Raw genomic sequence first — 14,480 nt, 5'->3', positions numbered from 1 at the left:
GGGACCTGAAAGATTTTTCTGAAGAACAGCAGGCAGTTTAACTGTTTAGAACAAACAAGAGATTCATGAACAACTATCACTCAAAAAAAAAAAAAAAAAAAAACACAGCTGTGGATCATTCAAGTAACAACACAGTATTAAGAATCAAGGGGATGTAAACTTTTAAACGGGGTCATTTTTATTTTCTCTTGTGGACTATATGTAAATGTCTTTTATGTGAAATATCTTATTCAGGTCAGTACTAAATAAACAATGACATTTGTATGATCCTTCTTATTTTGGTAAAATAATTAACATTTTGCAGATTCTGAAAGGGGGACATAAACTTTTGGCCTCAACTGTATGTTAAAAATGTCCAGATGTAGTTTTAATCTCTTAATTTGTTTAATAAAATTGATAAATTGATTAATTTGAGATAAAATGAGTTTACTACTGGCAGGCTATCCACCTTTTTCCTCCAGTAAGATCGGGTGTGGCCATTTGTAAATTTTATGGCTCTGGCTTCTGATCTAATCTGCATCCAGATATTTTTAGCTGTACAAAACAGCTTGTTTTGCTGCTTGATATTGCAAATTGGCATGTCTAACCATGTTATTTTAATGTATTATGAGCACAATGGTTTGTAATGCTAACAGTTCTACTGTTTACTGCACGTTGTAATTCTTCTCATTATTTCCCTATAGTGGCTAATGAACCGGAGGTCTCACCCATAGGCATATTTCCATGTAAAAAAAAAATAAAAGAAAAAGGGGGATTGGTGGAAATGCAAGAAACTGGCAACTTTTCATCACTAACTGACTGTATATTTAAATGAGGTTCATTTCAAGTCTGAATTTAAAACCATTAGGGAAAAGCAATGTTATTTGTGCAGCAGAAGGAAACATCAAAGTCTGAATTGCATATTTACACCATACAGTATATATATTTTAAGACTAAATACAATCCAGCTAAAGATATTAAACAGCATTAGAAGAGGACTTAACATGATCTGCACAGAAATTTTAGCAATTAGACCAGTATTACAAAATTCAGAAGACATGAAAATCAAATCTGTTTGTGAACCACATGGAGGAACATGCTGGACTTAAAAGGTGTTCTGTCCGCTTGTAAAAAGATTTTTTTTTTTTGTCTCATTAGCCATTAAGCATTTAAAAGATTAATTTAAAACATCACAGTTGTGTAGCAACAGCCTAATAATATTCCCTTTAATTCTAAAAAGGGTTTGTGGGTTTCAGTCACATTACGCATTCTCCTGCCACTGAAAAAGTCCAATATGAACTAATGTTTTACAACAGGCTATATGAAGTGCTCCCTCTACAGGTTAATAAAATCATCACAGTAAAACAGCTGGAAAAAGTACCTCATTACAAGGGATATTTGGATAAAAAGAAGAATGAAATTTAGAGCAATTATATTATATAATATTACCAATGAATGTTGCTTATCTATATTTACTAAGTAGCAGTTGCCAGCAACCAGTCAGCTATCAAATTGATTGTACAATTTAATGTAAGTATAAGCGTTGGAATAAATACTAGTGCAAGACTTTAGGCAAAGTCTGGAGATATAGGCCTGTACCAACATCTACCCACAGCTACAGATAACAGCATAACACATCAACTGGATATAATGTGTGAGATTAGTCTTCAGAAATAGCATATACTGTATTTCAACATGAATCTTTAAAAAAAAAAAAAGCCCATGTCACCCGGATGGAAAACTCAGAGCAAGTGGGTCAAATGTCTCTGTACATATATATATATAGAGGCACTACTAATAGTGATTTCTCCTATAGTTGAGGGAGTGCCTCCTCTTTCTCTTCCTGTGGCTCTGCTCTTTTCTCTCGGGCCAGGGAAATCCAGTCACCATGGCTCTCTCCAGCTCCTCATAATCCTCATTGTCTGAGTCCTCCTCCTCCTCCTGGACAGGGCAGGTCAGATCTGGGAAAACCTCCCTCAGTTTGGATGTAAAAAAGGACTGTAGACTGAGACCTGCCTGAGCCACCTCTGAGTCCGACTGGAGATTAAAAACAGCAAAGTCAGCATCTACAGTATATGACCTCTTAAGATCTAGAGATAACCATGTGTGAGTATATACATAATTAATCATATATCGAACTTAAGTATATAATCCTTCTACATGCCAATATGTCCTACCATATTGATGCTAATAAATAATTCAATCAATAATTATATACAAATTCTTAATCAGTATTGTTTTCCACAATTTAAAAAATTATGTAGAGTACATCTTAAAATTACTTTGTTTTTAAAAGCATAAGTTTAACTAAATATAGTGACGTTTAAAGGCTAAAAACAAGAAAACAAAAGTGTTAATAAAAACAAAAAGGCTGCATTTATTTGACAAAAATCATACGAGATGCATGTTATTTTTTATTTAGTACTGAATAAAATATTTCACATAAAAGACATTTACATATAGTCCACAAGAGAAAATAATAGTTGAGTTTATAAAAATGACCCTGTAGGTCCCACAAATTCTGTGTTATTTCAGTATTTTTGTGTATTTGAATAATTTTTCAACAATGACTATGATTTTGTGATCCCTCTTTTCACACTGAGGACAACTGAGGGACTCCTATGCAACTATTACAGAAGGTTCAAACGCTCACTAATGCTTCATAAGGAAATGTGATGCATTAAGAGCCAGGGGGTGAAAACTTTTGAATAGAATGAAGATGTGTTAATTTTTCTTATTTTGCCTTAATTTCCTTTTTTTTCTTTTAGTACTGCCCTTTAGAAGCTACAGAAGATACTTACATGTTTCACAAAATAAGTGAAATTAACCCTGATTTTCAAATTCAAAAAGTTTTCACCCCTGGCTCTTCATGCATTATGTTGCATCAGTGAGCATTTGAATATTTCCCTCAGTTGTCCTCAGTGTGAAAAGATGGATCTCAAAATCATACAGTCATAGTTGGAAAGGGTTTAAATACACAAAAATGCTGAAAAACCACAGAATTTGTGGGACCTGAAGGATTTTTTTAAGAACAGCGGGCAGTTTAACTATTCAGGACAAACAAGGGACTCATGAACAACTATCACTCAACAAAAAAAAAAAAAAAACAGCTGTGGATCATTCAGGTAACAACACAGTAGTAAGAATCAAGTGTATGTAAACTTTTGAACAGGGTCATTTTTATAAGTTTTATAAGTTTTATTTTCTCTTGTGGACTATATGTAAATGTAATTTTTGTGCAATATCTTAATCAGGTCAGTATTAAATAAAAAAATAACATGCATTTTCCATGATCTCTCTTATTTTGGTAAAATAATTAACATTTTGCAGATTCTGCAAGGTGTATGTAAACTTTTGACTTCAACTGTTTTATTAGTTTTATTGTTCGAAAGGACTTTTTGCTGCTTAATATTTTTGTGGAAAACATGATACACCACCAATCAAAAGTAAGGTTTGGGGTAAGGTTTAACCCCAAAAAATGTAACACTTATATTCAGCAAGGACTTACGACAGTAAAGACATTAATAATGTTACAGAAGATTTCAAATAAATTGTCCTTTTGAACATTCTATTCAGCAAAGAATCCTGAAAAATGTATCACATTTTTCATAAAAATGTTAAGCACTATAATAATAAGAAGCATTATTAATGATTGAGCACCAATAATAATTGTTAAATAATTAAGCACCAGATGAGAATATTAGAAGGATCACTTAAGACTGGAGTAATGGCTGCTGAAAATTTAAAACATATTAAAATAAATTTAGCCTTGCTGAACATAGAAGACTTAAAAACATTTAAAAATCTTAATTTTCCCAAATCTTTTGACTGGTAGTGTACATTTTTCTGAAAAGTATTTTGCTTCTCAAGTAAATTTATCTTCTGCTACAAGTCAACATATCCATATAATCCTTAAGAGTGATGTGAGTAAATGGACTGGGGGGCTCGTGCACGACCCTCCCATCACGGCTTGATTTTATGCACCTGTTTCTAATCGTGTAGCTGCATGGCCACATACTTTTGGTAATGCAGTGTACAAGAAATAAAGATGGATTTGGAGGATGACAGAGTGAGATACTTTAAGTAGCCACTTATACATTCCTGTAATATGATTGACAGGATTAGATGAACAAGCTCCTCTTAATTTATTATACAATGCAAATACACAAAATGAACACAAATGAGTGTAGTTGTTTTTTTTTTTTTGCCTAATCTATTAAAAATTTAATTTCAGCTAAATTAAACAGGATATTAAAAAAGCAATGCATAATCATTATATCGGTACGCGCTTTGAATGTGTATCAGTTATGAAATTAAATATTCACCACTAATGGCTAGGAGGAGGTAGATTAAAAAAATAATGCATTTCACTCACGTAGTTGAACTTGGCACAGTTTTTGAACATGAGCAGGACATCAGCCACAAACTCCTGCGGGGAACAATAATGTGTGCTGCCGGTTCTGCTGAGCCTGTTTCGAATAACAGACAAATCCATGGGCTTCTTGATGATCTGATAATAATGACGGGCCTATAAATAGATAAAGATAACAATGAACAAATAGATAAAAGTATCATCTACAAATATAAAATCACAAGATATTCGTTTTAAAAGTACCAGAGGGCTGACAGGCTCGTGGAATGGAGCACTGAGAATGTTGCTGAGGATCAGCAGCGTCAACTTCTCACATTTCTGTGATCAAACAAGCAAGTCATCCATCAACAGAAATATTTCACTTTTTGTTAGACAGACTGTAAATCTCTTGAGGGAGCAACTTTTTTTTTGGATTTAGACTCCCAGACCTTCTGTGGTCACAGGATTAGTCAGAGCTAGGCCAGATGAGACTCGGCATCCCCTTCACTTACCCTCTGGTCACACGCCGACAGCCCATATGGCATCGAGCCTGTGGACATCTGGTCATTCTCACAGTCATAGTCCACCTCTGGCTGCTCCACATCCCTGCACAGGGTGCAAATCCAGTCGCCTCTGTGGAAGCCCGAGATGATAAAGGTTAATTTCAGCTGTGAGTAAAGATACAAGTGCATAAGTGGAGTAGGAGGGAGAATGGCTTACATGGGGAAACTATGGAGAGGAGGGACATGGCATGACAGGTGAAAGACCTTGGGGCAACGGTCACAGCAGAGAAGATCTCCTCCGATGAGACAGACCGCACAGAAGTCCTCATTCTCTATCTCAGGTCTCTCCTCTGCAGGCTGATGCTCAGTGGCAGGTTCAGAATCGGTGGCAGGTGGGAGAACCGGCTGCTCCGCTTCCCATTCAGACTCCGCTTCGAGATTCAGAGTCACTTCGGCTGTTGAATCTGGATCTGATTCAAATTCATGTTCAGAAGCCGAGAGCACCGACTCAGGCGGCTGATCCGAAATCACATCTGACTCGGATTCAACCTGCAGTTCAGATTCAGCGCTCGGTTCTGATTCCTGCAGGAGCTCCGATTCCACATCTGCATCTGAGCCCGGTTCAGCCTCTCTTGTGGATTCAGTTTGGAAATCAGAACCTGTCACTGATCTGAGTTCAGCTGGGGAGTGTATTTCTTCAGTTTCAGGTTGTAAGACAGGGGCTGAATCATTGGAGATGTCTAGTACCCCGGACTCTTGGTTTATGTTGCAAAATTCTTGCACAGGAGCCTGAGAAGCCTCAAGGGAGCCAGATGATTCACTGCTATGCAGATGTTCTGGTGATAGCTGCTCTGTGGGCGACACGCTGTCCTCTGTCTGAACTGCCTCCTTATCCAAAGTTCCCTTGAAGGATGTTAAAATTATTATTATGAACTGTGAGATGATATAAAACGTTCATCAACATTTCATCAACATTAAAGTGATACCTGAGAAGTGACGTGTCTCTCGAGCACTCTGAAGACAGTTTGTTCAGGTTTGAGTCCAGGTTCTGTTTGAGAAGTAAGGTCTGTGCTCTGATGGTTCTGTGGTGGATGTCGTGATACTAGGATCTTGAGTCGCTCAAGACACACAACTGGAACCTTTGAACCATCTGGGGCTTCTTTGTCACTGTAGAAAACAAAAAAAAATGTCTACCTTTCAACCTTCGAGACACATTTGCAATGTTATTTGTGGGGCTAGCAATAATATAAATACAAAAATTGTGTATGGCTTATTGCAGCATAGTGTTTTTACACAGGAGTGTCTTAGTTCTTTTGAGAACCACTTATAAAACAGTGGTTGTCAACAAAGGATAAGCTCTCTTCGGTTTTCCACCAAATCAAATTCTCAGTTGGTTAAACATTTAAAAAAGATATTAAGAGATACTAAGTTTGAAAATGAAGATATTAAGCCATGAATATTAGTACTGAAATTTTTATGTTGATCCTGAACAGTTAAAGTGACTGCTGTTCTTCAGAAAAATCCTTCAGGTTCCATAGATTCTTTGGTTTTCCAGCATTTTTGTGTATTTGAACCCTTTCCAACAATGACTGTATGATTTTGAGATCCATCTTTTCACACTGAGAACAACTGAGGGACTCATATGCAACTATTAAAGGAGGTTCAAACGCTCACGGATGCTCCAGAAGAAAAAAATGTATTAAGAGCCGGGGGTGAAAACTTTTGAACAGAATGGAGATGTGTACAATTTTCTTATTTTGCCTAAATTAATATTTTTTTCATTTAGTACTGCCCTTCAGAGGCTACAGAAGATACTTACATGTTTCCCAGAAGACAAAATAAGTTACATTTACCCTGATCTTCAAATTCAAAAACCTTTCTTAATGCTTAATGGTTTTTCTTTCTGGATCATCAGTGAGCATTTGAACCTTCTGTAATAGTTGCATATGAGTCCCTCAGTTGTCCTCAGTGTGAAAAGATGGATCCTAAAATCATACAGTCATTGTTGGAAAGGGTTCAAATACACAAAAAATGCTGAAAAAACAAAGAATTTGTGGCACCTGAAGGATTTTTATGAAGAACAGCAGGCAGTTTAACTGTTCAGGACAAATAAGGGACTAATGACTATTGTGACACACACATACACACATCTGTGGATTATTCAGGTAACAACACATTATTAAGAATCAAGTGTATGTAAACTTTTGAAACGGGTCATTTTTATAAATTATAAACTATTATTTTTCTTGTGGACTATATGTAAACATCTTTTATGTGAAATATCTTACTCAGGTCAGTACTAAACAAACAATAACATGCATTTTGTATGACCCCTCTTACTTTGGTAAAATAAGTAACATTTTGCAGATTCTGAAAGGGGGGTGTAAACTTTTGACCTCAAATGTATAATCACTACATTTTTTTAATTATGCACCTCTAAAAACAAGCACAGTAAACCTGAAGCTTTTTAATTCTACCTGGTGTCTGGATCCTCTCGTGACATTCTGTTCTTCTTTCTGGTTTTCAGTCTTCTGTTTTCATAGGCATATGCATATACGTTATCTGAAAAATGCCATTTAGACTGATTAGTCCACTACAAAATGTCCCCAGTATGTATTTCTATTGTAAGTTGAAAATGAAAGATGCTTATTTAGAATTCATTGGCCTCCTAAACCTGGTTCAGACTTGTAGGTGGTCAGAGAGGATGCAGTATGACTGCTTATATGTCCTGGGATCATCACAGAAGCATCAAGTTGTGCACAGACCTGCTGTAATACAAGAAGCGAACAAGTTGTGAAATCTGACACTTTGATGACAGGTAATAGATGCAGTGATGTCACAACATCAGCATGCAGACTAAATCAGCGGATATGAATCTGAGCAGTGAACTTGTTAAACTGAATACAATCAGTTATGTGGGCTGCTGCATCTAATTTGTTCTCCAACAGAAAGAGGTTAAAGGAACTGTTTCCAAGACAACAGTTATCTCTTTTGATGTACATCATCTGGTTCTTCCCTTAAAAGGCAAGTAATAGAGCTGTGTGCTCTGGAACAAAGGTGTTTTGGACTGTATGACTGAGAGACATGTTTGAAATGAGCATTAAATAAATCGTGATGAAAAGCACTTCTGGACAAGAGCATTTCATCAGTCAATTACTATTAATATTAATATAATAAATCATTCATACATGTACTATTCTTTTCTTATTAGAAATATATTTTCAAAAAAGTTTTGGCGTCTGTATTTAACATTATGACTACAGCTAAATGCTATTTCAAAGTCCCAACACAGTAAAAAAAAATTTGATGTAGAAACAGTATTTTCTTGTAAAACACTCTAATAACCTTTGTTTTATTTACAACTGCATTTTTTGTGTAGAAACAATGCTGAATTCTGAGACAGAACCTACTAATGTAGTGGCTTTAAACCTTTTTGACTCCAAGGCCTCACACTGTCCACAACAATATAAATAAAGTATGTATGTGTGTATTTATTTACTTATTTATTTATGGAAATTAGTAGAAATATGCAATAAAAAAAATTTATAATTACAATTCGAATAATTAAATTGTTTGGAAGTTAATTAAATTAGAAATATCTTTATTGTTGTTGTTTTAGCTTATTTTAAAGGGAACCCTCTGTATTAAAACTTTTGTAATATACGTAAATGATGTCTCTTTCTGAAATATGTAGTAGAAAATCCATGAAAGATTTAGGTTATTTATAAAATCCACATAGCATCATCCTCATAGTCCAAATTATGTATAAAACGATGCAGTTTTTTTTAAATAATGTAAATCTTTCATGGGTTTTCTATATTTCAATGACATGAAATGGCGGCACTCGGTGAGCTACTGGCGTTACCTGTTGCTATTTTACCCCGACACAGCTTGTAATAAGCAACTCGGAAAATAAAATACCAATGCGATGCCACGTTCAGTCTAAAGGGCAATAAGAGAAGTGATGTAAGTATTCACTTCTTCCTTGCCATTAGAAGTGAAGAAAAGAATGGGACGATGCCTGTGGACAAATAAAATTTCCTAAAGACCCACGTCTTTGTTCTTTCCACTTTAGCCCTGATGTCTTTGAGGCTTTTAGTAGATCACAGCTACTGAAAGAGCTTACAAATTGCAGACAAGAAAGGCTAGATGCCATCCTGGCATGATGTAAACATGTCCGTGTGGATTTCACTTGATAGCCGGGGGCGTTTAGACTCCTTGTGTGGAAAAATGGATGGTACAGTATTTGGTTTAGGCCTAAGCCTACACTTACATCCAATGCCACCTGTAAGCTCTTTCAGTAGCTGTGGTCATCGTATCACAACAGGTTGTGCCTGTAGCTCACCGAGTGCAACAATTTTACCTCATTAAAATAATGGAGCCCCCATAGTCCAAAATATCTATAAAACGATATGGATTTTTTTTAAATAACCTCAATCTTTCATGGGTTTTGTACTACATATTTCAGTAAGAGACATCATTTACATTATATTAAGCCATACAAGTCTTAATTCCAAGGAATTTCCTTTAAGACTTGTTTTTCCTAATTTTAAACCCCTGGTTATAAACCACTGCGTTAATACAAGTCTTCATGTCTGTACTCGTAAAAATAAAAGTCGTTATTTTGACATTGATGGTTCCATGAAAAATCTTAACATCTATGAAATCTTTCCATTCCACAAAAAGTTCTTTAGATTTTTAAAAATGGTTCTTTTAAGAACTGTTCACTGAAGCGATCTTTGGAGAACCATTGCTGTAAAAAGAGAGCATGTTTATCTCAGCACGTATGTAGAAAGTTTACCTGCTGCGTTGCGCATCCCTGGTCCCCAGCCACTGTTGCCAGGCTATGAGCAGCCTTGGTCGGCCTGTCTTTACATAGCCTTTTACGAGGTCCTCTGGGTCCTTTCGAGGTGCTCTGAGACCTGGTAGCCCTCTTCGAACCGGAACGGCTCTGGCCGTCACCTCCTCGGCCTTGAGCCAGAGCGAACATCTCTAGCGCCGAGGATCTCTGCGGAAGAGAGCCAAACTCTCATTAGCGCAGCACAAGGCTAAAAGTAATCTCGACAGCATACGCGGCACACTAGAACCATAGCAACAGTGACAACAGAGGACATGAAGGTGAGGAACAACAACCTTGAGTGTGACAATGCTCAGCAGCTACACTAGTTTGGAGCAAAAGAAAAAACAATGACATGTTTCAAAAGCAAAGAGAAAAGTGCCGCAACTCAGAACGCTACAAAATAATTCTCCTGATAATATATGACTTAGTTACAGCACCAATTATCGTATGTAAATCCCACATCTGGGGCATGGAAGGCTTCTTTGAATAAGCAGCATTAACACATCAGAGATTAGACTTTCTCTCTCCTCCACGGCCCTCTTCTTCTCTTGTCATCATTTCACTAATGCGAGAAGTTCTCGAAAAGCCCAAGCGACTGCATCCTTCACTAACACGACAAATGTCAGAGTTGGAGGCAGCAGCCCGTACGCTCGACGTAGCCCCTCCTCCGTCTGTCTTTTAGCCCTCTCCTTTTTCTCATAATTACCTCAGGATTAAAAACACTCACCTGCTAGAAGCCCAGGAGGAGAGGGTGGAATGAATCAAGTTGTGGAGAGTGTGTCTTGCAAGCATGTGTGGGTGCAGAGAGAAGGTAGGAGGTCTCAGAGACTTTAGAGGTAATCGTGTGGGCTCTACAGCGAGATGAAGAAAAATGCAACAGCCGGCTCCTTCAATTCCCCTAGCTTCTCATTAATGCCAGGTTAAGTAAATATGTGGTTGCACCCAAGCGCTTTTTTCCCTCCCTTTAATCATGTCACAGTTACAGGCTGAAGATGATACATAAAAAAATAAATATTACACTAATTTGCCTCTGGAGTGCCAAATCTTACAGGGATACTGCTTTTGATTGGTGTTTGTCCTAGGAACATTTATCAAAATACTGACATCAAGAGGTCTAATAATAACTTCTATTGCCTGATTTGGTTCTCGTCCAATACAGCTTGAGGAGCAGTTGCTGAGCAGAGCGAGTTTCGGTGTGTGTGTGTGTGTGTGTGTGTGTGTGTGTGTGTGTGTGTGTGTGTGTGTGTGTGTACGTGTTATTGTGTGGTCTTAATTGTTTTTGAGCTCACACCACAGTTGTCCTCACTTATGTCTCACCATCTGCTTGCAGAGGTGCTGTCAGCAGCTGTCAAGATGAAAACACATTACAGCCGCATAAATAGAGATGATGCTGCCTGGAATGATTCAATTTCCTCTTTCTAAATTAATATTGAGAGTGGTGGAGCTCATTGCGATGTCGAGTTCACTGTTCTTACACCGTCACTCTCTCCAAATACACTTAAAGCACAAACACAACATGAGCAAAGTGACAAATGTTTGAACTGAAATAGCAAAAAAAGAAACTACAGCAAGTGGGTGGTTGACATGAAATGTGCCACTGACATCAGTGTGAAAGCATGTGTACTTAATTGAAAACTTTTTTTAATAATTAATCTTTTATATAAAACTTTATTTTTCCATTAGGGATGCACGATATTTATCGGACAGATAAATTATCGACCGATATGGGTAAAAATTACGTCATTTTTATTGCTCCGATAAATAAATGAAATCCGATCCGATAAAGTACTCTTGCTGGTAAATCAATCAATGAGTCTGGTTTATCTGAGATTCATCTGCTTTCCGAGTGCAAGTGACTGCAGCTGTAAACTGCAGTGACTCTCGGCCTTTGCCGTGTGTAATACATCATCATCTGTGTCGTCATCATTGTCTTCGCCGGTCTGGAAGTTTTTCACAGTGGCAGAGGAGGACGATGCTATTGCTATTTGCAACACATGTTTAGCAAGGATTCCGAGAGGAGGTAAAAAGCCGTCAAGTTTTAACACAACAAATCTCACTTCAGAGGTCGTAATCGCGGTGAATCTGTTTTAGGGGTTTAATCTGTTTACATGTCACGCCTAAAAACGTGTGGAAAACGCTAGGCGCGCCACTTTCTCTTTCTTTCCAAACCGCTCTGTAGCCTGCTCTGCTGTGGCGTCTGCCGTTGCTAAGCAATCATGACCTGCGCTCTCCATAAAGACGTGGAAGTTTCAGCAAAGTATAAATGGATTTTCAGCATTAAAAATCGCTTGCAGTAGCTCTGTTATTAAATTTATTTAAAAATGTTTATTCCTGTACAGCTATGATAAGCTGTTTCTCCACTTTGGCAGTGCTTTCAATGTTATGAAGGGAAAGGATGAAGTTGATTGGATGGTTCATGTCACATGACCTGCGTTGGGCTTGCGGCATTCTGAAAAGTTGAGATGTTTTTATCTCGATTCTGATGTTTTATTCCCCGCCTTGTACGATTTGGTTGCTGCACACATTCATAATATGATCAATAAGAAGCTTTAACGGACATTTGGACATCTGACGTTACTCCATGATGCACTTTTCATTTTTTCCAGGTTGACAAATGTCAAAGCATTTTATTTATTTAGAATTGTGGTGCCTTACACAAAAAATAAAAACATTTTTGAAGAGTCAGGACTGATGTTTGCTATGATTGTTAGACCCAGATATATACAGTAATATATATTTCATTAGTTTATCTCAGATTTTGTATTCTCCTGGGTGCACAAAATTGTCATATAAAAATATGAACGTATCGGTATCGTATCGGCCACAAGAAGGACTTAATTATCGGCTATCGGTATCGGTAAAAAATTTTCATATCGTGCATCCCTAATATATATATATTGCATCCAAAATAAAAGTTTTTGTTTTTGTATATATGTGTACTGTATATATTTATATTTATTATGTACATATTATGTATATATACTGTATGTGTGTATATAAAGACACATACATACAGTATATATATTTTTAAATATTTACATGTATATATTTTTGAAAATATTTACATGTATATATTTATATCATTTATATTATATATAAATATATTTAATATAAACATAACATATTAATTATATACATGCATTACAGTACACACACATATATGATGTACACAAAAACTTTTATTTTGGATGCAAATAAAAGCAATTAATCGTTGTCCAGCACTAAATAATATATAATATTACATTTTAAATAAATATTTATTATCATTACTGATTAATTACCCGATTTTATTACCTCATACAGCATAAAAACATATGCCTCATATAACCCCATTGTGAGTACAAAATATTTTTTACTATATATTTTCGCTTGGCCTAAGTATAAAAATCTTAATAATATTCAAAAAATGTATAAAAATTGGCCATGGATTTTATTAAATCCATCATATATGATGTTACCTCATATGTGAGGGTTTTTTAAAGTGTTTTTAAGAGAAACAGTTTTTGAGGAGGTGAACTAAAATAAGAAATTGTGTTTTAGCTTATTTGGTTGTTGTTTTTTTTCCTAATTTAAATAATGTTAAGTTATTTTAAGCCTCTCTTAAAAGTTTGCTGAGGCCCCCTAGTGGGTCCTGGGCTCCAGTTATTATGAGCCACTGTCATAGAGAGAACAGGGAATTTTCGTAAAACTAATTTGCTGGACCACAGGACAACTGAAATGAGCTGTGCAAATTTTACTAGATGATTGTTAATAGGCATGATTAATAATTGTTTAAAACAAAAAGATGACCTGTCACTTCGCTGAAAATGTGTACTTTCCATTCATTCATATTTTAACCTAAAATCTTGACAACTACCAAAATGAAAGTCAGTATACTGTAAGGACCCCACACTTGAGCCCTTTTCAATGGTTTGCAGTGCTGCTTGATGGTCTATTCATCTGTTAAGACTTGTGGTGTGGACCAGTTAACAGCGTGGTTGATATGCAACCTTTGCAAGCACTAAAGAGCACCAGGCCTGAGGATTGTGGTCAGTATTGAGCACAGTGAGAGCAAAGGTATTGCTTTGCAGAGGACAGATAAACAAGACACATTAATGAAACTCACCCTTTCATCATCGATGCGAGCAATGATAGGCTGCAATTCAATCATGGGCTGGTTGCTGGTTTCTGTGGTCGTCTGCACTTGAACCTGATTGTGGACCTGGGGTAGCTCTTTGTCTGCTGATGCTTCTTGCCCTGTAGCTGCTTCGGGTGCAGATGTTTGCCCTCTTTCACCAGAGTTTCTCCCATCTATGGCGGCCTGGTTGGAATTAGCAGGGAGCGGCTCGGGCAGCGGGTGGTTGTTGGATCCCGCTGGCTGCCGAGGTGAAGCTGAGCTGGTTCCATGCTGGACGTGGTCAGATCCAGGGTGAGAGGTGGACTGCTGTATAGGCTGAGCTCCAGGTGGATGCACCGGGACAGATGTATCAGCCTCCCAGCAGCTGTGAAGTGATGGCGGGGAGCTCCGCCTGGCGGCCTGAGGACACTGAGAGGGGAATTTATCCAAAGGGACGGATTGTGTAGGTCTGCAGTGAAGGCAGCAGAGCTGGGGCTGGCAGAAGGTTTGGCAGGCGCAGCCAGGTTCCCGCACCGCATGGCACAGAGGAGGCATTGCTATGCAAGGAACAGGCTGGGGTCGCAGGATACTGGGATGACCCACAACCTCGGAGTATGAACGACTTCCACCTTCAACAACCAGCTGACCTAAAGCAAGAAGAACCCATTACAGTTCTTGCGTGGCAACAGATGTTTCTCAATCATTAATTTT

At 37.3% G+C, this 14,480-nt stretch overlaps 1 protein-coding gene across 1 annotated transcript in view; it reads right to left on the bottom strand.

The window, feature by feature from the left end:
• Nucleotides 1–800: 800 nt before the first annotated feature.
• trim66 (tripartite motif containing 66) overlaps nt 801–14,480 on the bottom strand; it is a 27,109-nt gene continuing 13,429 nt past the window's right edge. The window contains exons 9-18 of the mRNA XM_073837141.1: nt 13,779–14,416; nt 9,635–9,841; nt 7,508–7,601; nt 7,311–7,395; nt 5,820–6,000; nt 5,051–5,736; nt 4,843–4,963; nt 4,595–4,669; nt 4,355–4,507; nt 801–2,016 (exon numbers count right to left, since the gene is read on the bottom strand). Of these exons, the coding sequence (XP_073693242.1) occupies nt 1,774–2,016; nt 4,355–4,507; nt 4,595–4,669; nt 4,843–4,963; nt 5,051–5,736; nt 5,820–6,000; nt 7,311–7,395; nt 7,508–7,601; nt 9,635–9,841; nt 13,779–14,416 (2,483 nt within the window). The 3' untranslated portion in view covers nt 801–1,773. The remainder of the gene's footprint in view (nt 2,017–4,354; nt 4,508–4,594; nt 4,670–4,842; nt 4,964–5,050; nt 5,737–5,819; nt 6,001–7,310; nt 7,396–7,507; nt 7,602–9,634; nt 9,842–13,778; nt 14,417–14,480) is intronic.

This window comes from Garra rufa, chromosome 3, assembly GCF_049309525.1.
Source record: "Garra rufa chromosome 3, GarRuf1.0, whole genome shotgun sequence".
Classification (NCBI taxonomy): Eukaryota; Metazoa; Chordata; class Actinopteri; order Cypriniformes; family Cyprinidae; genus Garra; species Garra rufa.
Note: the sequence above shows the minus strand (reverse complement) of the source record. Positions and strands in the feature narration are given on the sequence as shown.